General features: G+C 36.1%; 1 protein-coding gene across 1 annotated transcript in view; it reads right to left on the reverse strand.

Moving 5' to 3' along the window:
• hiw (MYC binding protein highwire) overlaps window positions 1-5000 on the reverse strand; it is a 169007-nt gene that overhangs the window by 131833 nt on the left and 32174 nt on the right. Inside the window, exons 12-15 of the mRNA XM_070132513.1 lie at window positions 4383-4746; window positions 4041-4208; window positions 3024-3182; window positions 488-698 (exon numbers count right to left, since the gene is read on the reverse strand). Of these exons, the coding sequence (XP_069988614.1) occupies window positions 488-698; window positions 3024-3182; window positions 4041-4208; window positions 4383-4746 (902 nt within the window). The remainder of the gene's footprint in view (window positions 1-487; window positions 699-3023; window positions 3183-4040; window positions 4209-4382; window positions 4747-5000) is intronic.

Raw genomic sequence — 5000 nt, forward strand, 5'->3', positions numbered from 1 at the left:
GTGAGTGTACTCTTGACTGAACATGCACACTTACATGTGTGTCAGATATGAGAGAGAACTCTGTGACTATATATTTCATATAAATGTTGATATAAATAGGTTTAAACTGTTTCATGTTCTTAAAAGCAATCACAAGATAATTCATAGTTGATGAACACAAAACAATAACATAATGGAGAATGAGAGAAAGAAAATAATGAGCCAGGAACACAAAAGCATCTAAAAATAAAATCCAGTTCCTCAACCTAACAGAGAAACTTTACATACTTAATGGATGTAAACTCAAAACCTTGTTCTTAGAACCTAGTTTTTGTAGTAGTTATATTTCAAACATAATGTATATCACTTTCCTTAATCTTTACATGTTGCAGGAAAAATAGACAAAAAAATCTTTACTACAGATCGAATTTAAAACTACTTTACATCTAATATCCCTCACAAAAATAAATATCATCACAACTATTTCTCAGCACAAGAGGATACTAACTGTCCTGAATTTCTGTTAGGTCTCCCGCTGGACACACAGGCAGCTCCATAGCCTGTGCACTCATGGCAGACTGTGCAGACAAGGCAGTGGTCACGCACCCATCGGTGGCGGCCAGGCGGGCACATGCCTCCTTCTCCACCCTCTTCGCTCTCGGCACCATCTTCATCCTCTATGTCCTCCTCCCCTGCTGGCCCAACTGACATAGACATGCCTAAAGCAACAGGAGGTAACCATTTTATATTCAGAATTAAAACACATATCACAGAACAACATGGGGGAGGGTTGGGACAACCTGACATTTACAAATGAACCTTAGAGTATGTTCCAGAAGCAAAGTTAAAATGCATCACAATCAAATGCATTAATGGCATACAGGACTAGCTACGGTAGTTTAGCCATAGTGAAATTTTAGTTTTAAAAAATGGGACACAAAATGTTTCCAACAGTCAGGAATATTTTTTCTTTTACAACTACTCTAGGCACATAGCCAATACCTCTTACACTTGTTTCAGAATAACGGAATAAATAACCAATAAAGATTCTAGAATACTAATGATTAAGACCAAGCCTGACAGGCACCTGAGAATTAAAGATGGCTGATTTAAAATGTATTTTATCTGAATAGTACATTTAGTGTTTGGACTGGATTCCTTTACTGATGAAAACAAGTTTGTTACTCAATATTCCTGCCTGAGAAAAAATCACAAGAAAAAATATGACAATAAAAAAAATTATATATACTTACGTAGCATTAAAAATTGAAAAAATACTCTCTTTAGAACCACCAAAACATGGCTATGGGTTAATTAAAAACACAAATTATATAATACATAAAAAAGTAAAAATGAAAACTAATCAAAATCATTCACTGTACTAGATGGAATAATAAAGTTTTCAACTCGCATGATCAGAACTGGGTTTAACCCCTATGATCCGGATGGCGTGACCATCATGATGTGCTGTCATGGAAAAATTTTGCAGAGGGCTGGGATGACAAGAATGATTCGCCATAAGTAAAGCAAGTGATTAGACTCAGTCGGCATTTAGGAAGAGGCTTTTTCATTATTTCATTATGACTGGAAGATGTGCCAGCTCCAGGGAGGATGCTATTTCCATGCTCAGGATCCTATTTCTGTATGCTATGGCTGGAGGCGCAGGTTCTACTACAGAAAATTGAATATTATGACAAAATTAAAAAATGACACATAAAAAAAATGTTACTTATTGTTATCATAATTGCACTGAGTTCTGGACAACATAGAGAGAGGATATGGAGTCTGTGAACAGAAAATAGTCTATTAATATCTGGAAAAACAATCAATTGAATTTATTGGAAAACTGCAAAAAGCTAAAAATGCTTATGCAGTAAAAGAGAAAGGACACTGCAAAGAGGAGGCATAGAGTCTTCTCACTGAACGAATGTTTATGTACGTTTAGCCCAAAAGGCACACAACTGTCAAGAGTGGCTACTCAAGTAAGCCTAATGCACATATTTTGGGCCATGTGCAAGTAGTGAAGCATCCGGATCCAAGGGGTTAAGAGAGCAGATTTTTCTTACAAGTAGGTATTCACATTCTTTGACAATAATGCAAAGATACATGTATAAGCGAGTATACATGCATGCCAAACTATTAAATAATCTTGGAGAGCATATAACTTTTACATGCCAAACAGAATCATAGCAAACAAACTCCCAGTTTTTTTTAAGCATAAGGCCACAGCAATTTTTTTTCTTGAATAGTGGGCAAGTCTAGTGATAATGAAATGTCGACGGGAGGGGGGGGGATATCCCCCAACTCTAAAATAAGACAAGTGTACCTCCTATCTTCCAAAGATTATAAGTAAAGGAATGTATCAGTTTCAGCCTCACCTGGAGGAAGTACAATTCTGTCTTACTAGAAGTCTTCAAGGAGTTGAATGAAAACAGATAAAGAATTCTTTCAACCAGAATTTGTTATTTTGGAAATCAAAATAAAAAATGTTCACGATTGACAATAGACATGACATGACACATGAAAGTAAGATATTTCTTCCATATATATATATATTTTTATTGCGGACGAGAGGAACGATACCATACACAATGAATCATAGACAAATTGATTTGTATTTATTTCTTTGCCATTTCTTTTGCAGACATCACAATATAGGTGGAAAATTAGAATAAAAAAGATTCTGTATTTTCACTTTTCTTTTTCATTTACCTGGAAATAAACTTCGGCGGGCCCGCTATTCAAGAAGAAAAATTGCTGTGGCCTAATTTAGATATGAAAATCTCAATTGTGTCATCAAATAACTTAAATATGATAACAAAGAAAGAATTGGCAATACAACAAGAGCAGGATTCTAACTGAAATTACAAATGATAGCATAAAATACAGATCAGACATGTACCAACACTGGAAACACATATTCCCTTGAAAATCCTTCTATACATTTAATACATTCAATTCATACATGCAATAATAGCCTTTGCTCAAAACCAATCCCAGTGACTCATGCAATTCAACATAGTTTCCCCAATTTTCACACTAACCTGTTCCTTCCTTAATCTGTGGCACAAAATCCCTTCCACATTGGCCTTTATTATTGATCCCAAAGCTGTAAATCTGGCCTTTGTTTGTCAGGGCAATAGCATGAGCCTTGCCCAAAGATACTGAGCTCACATGGACATCTCGGAGATCAGTGACGAGACCTGGAAAATAAGATATGGAAATAATAACAACAAAGATGTTAAATATAATCCTGATAAATTCTAGTCATGTTAGATGGTCCTATTTATTAAAACTCTGATAACAATACAAGAACAAAAAAATTCTTTCAGTAAGTTTGATAAACTCTTTGCATCCAGTTCTCAACATATAGTTGAAATTTTTTTTTAGCCAAAGTGTCTAGATTGTATTACTGATTTGTAGGCTTTACCCAAGTTCTTCATATCAAACTGAAGAACATGTAAAAGTCGTGTTCCGAAAAATATTCACACAGTGATACAGGCATGTAAGGTTGGGTGAAAGCTCTGATCTCTCAATTCATAATACTCTTGCAAATAAAGCCACTGGGTATGTGGATAAACAGGAACCAAGGGCTGAAATTACTAAACTCGTAATGTGCGACCTTACAAACAATCAAGCACATAGTGTCAACTCGGTAGTTAAGACACATAGATGCTTTGCGTTTCGAACCTATGACCAAGTTTCTATGTTCCTGATATTCAATCCTCTGCAGAAAAGTATGTCTTCAAAGTACACTCAAACATTTGCCTAAAAAGACATTCTCCACTTAAATACTGATATTTTTGAACTGGTAAAAAATAACATAATATTCTGTCAAAGTTAATGATAAGAAACTTCTTATATTTTTGTAAATGTGAGCAGATGCAAAATGCCTCTACTTGCTTGGCAGCTGGACTGATAAGAGGTCTCTGTTGCATAGAAACTTAACACACTCCTTATTTACTGAATGTTTATCACCTATAGGATTATAAACATCTTTTCTCCGACTATCAATCTGATTACTTCAATAAGCAAAAGGTAGCAACAATTAGAACACTAACCTGTAGTACTGTCACAATGTGAAGTGTCCTTGCCAAACATGTAGAGCTCCCCATCACGCGTTACAAGCGCAGATGTTCCGTTATTACAAGCTGCATTGGTGACAAAATGTCCATCTAATTTTATCATCTTCTTTGGTTTGACTGGTTTTGGCTGCCGACGACCCTTACCTAAATGAGGGACACAAGATCATGTTAATGTTTCTTAATAAATAAATGAACAATAATTTTTAAAAAATAATTGAATATCAATATATATCTTTTAGAAATAACATATTGGTTAATCAATCATTTTTTTTCCTCCTTTTTGTTACTAATCTAGCAATTTCTGAAGATTTCACTTACTGGAATCCCCATCTTCCCCACGCCTTGCTGTTCCAACAAAGAAGGCCGAGCCCTCATCTGACACAAGCACAGAGTGCTGCCCCTCATGGCCCACTGATAGATGCACAATACGTGGAGACTTGGTAATGGTCAACTCTGGCCACCTTCCAGTAGGAGCACTTGGAGTATTAGGGCCATTCACTGCACCTCCGCCACTTCCACCTGCAGCAGCACTTGATCCTGCACCACCTGATCCACCTGCACTTGTGCCAGCTACTCCACTGGCACTGACAATGGCACCTCCAGCCCCACTGCTGCTGGCAGCTGCACTACTACTGCTGCCCTGCTTCATACCCACCGATGATGCTTTCCCACTGTAATATACCTAAAAGAACACGAGGGAACCATGCTAATTACTTAACTAAGAATTTTATTTCTGTAAACTTTTCACACTTTCTATTTATCTAATTATCCTTTTTTGAAAATGATGCAAGTCCTACATGTGTCTACTATCAATCTATTTTTTTCCTGTTTAAAGGGGGGAAAAAAGAAAAGAAAAGAAAAAAAAAAAGATTACTTTGATTTCTCTCCCTCCTTATCTTATCCATAAATCTTTGGACCACTGGTAGTATTGAAACA

This window comes from Penaeus vannamei, chromosome 17 (assembly GCF_042767895.1).
Source record: "Penaeus vannamei isolate JL-2024 chromosome 17, ASM4276789v1, whole genome shotgun sequence".
In the NCBI taxonomy this organism is placed as follows: domain Eukaryota; kingdom Metazoa; phylum Arthropoda; class Malacostraca; order Decapoda; family Penaeidae; genus Penaeus; species Penaeus vannamei.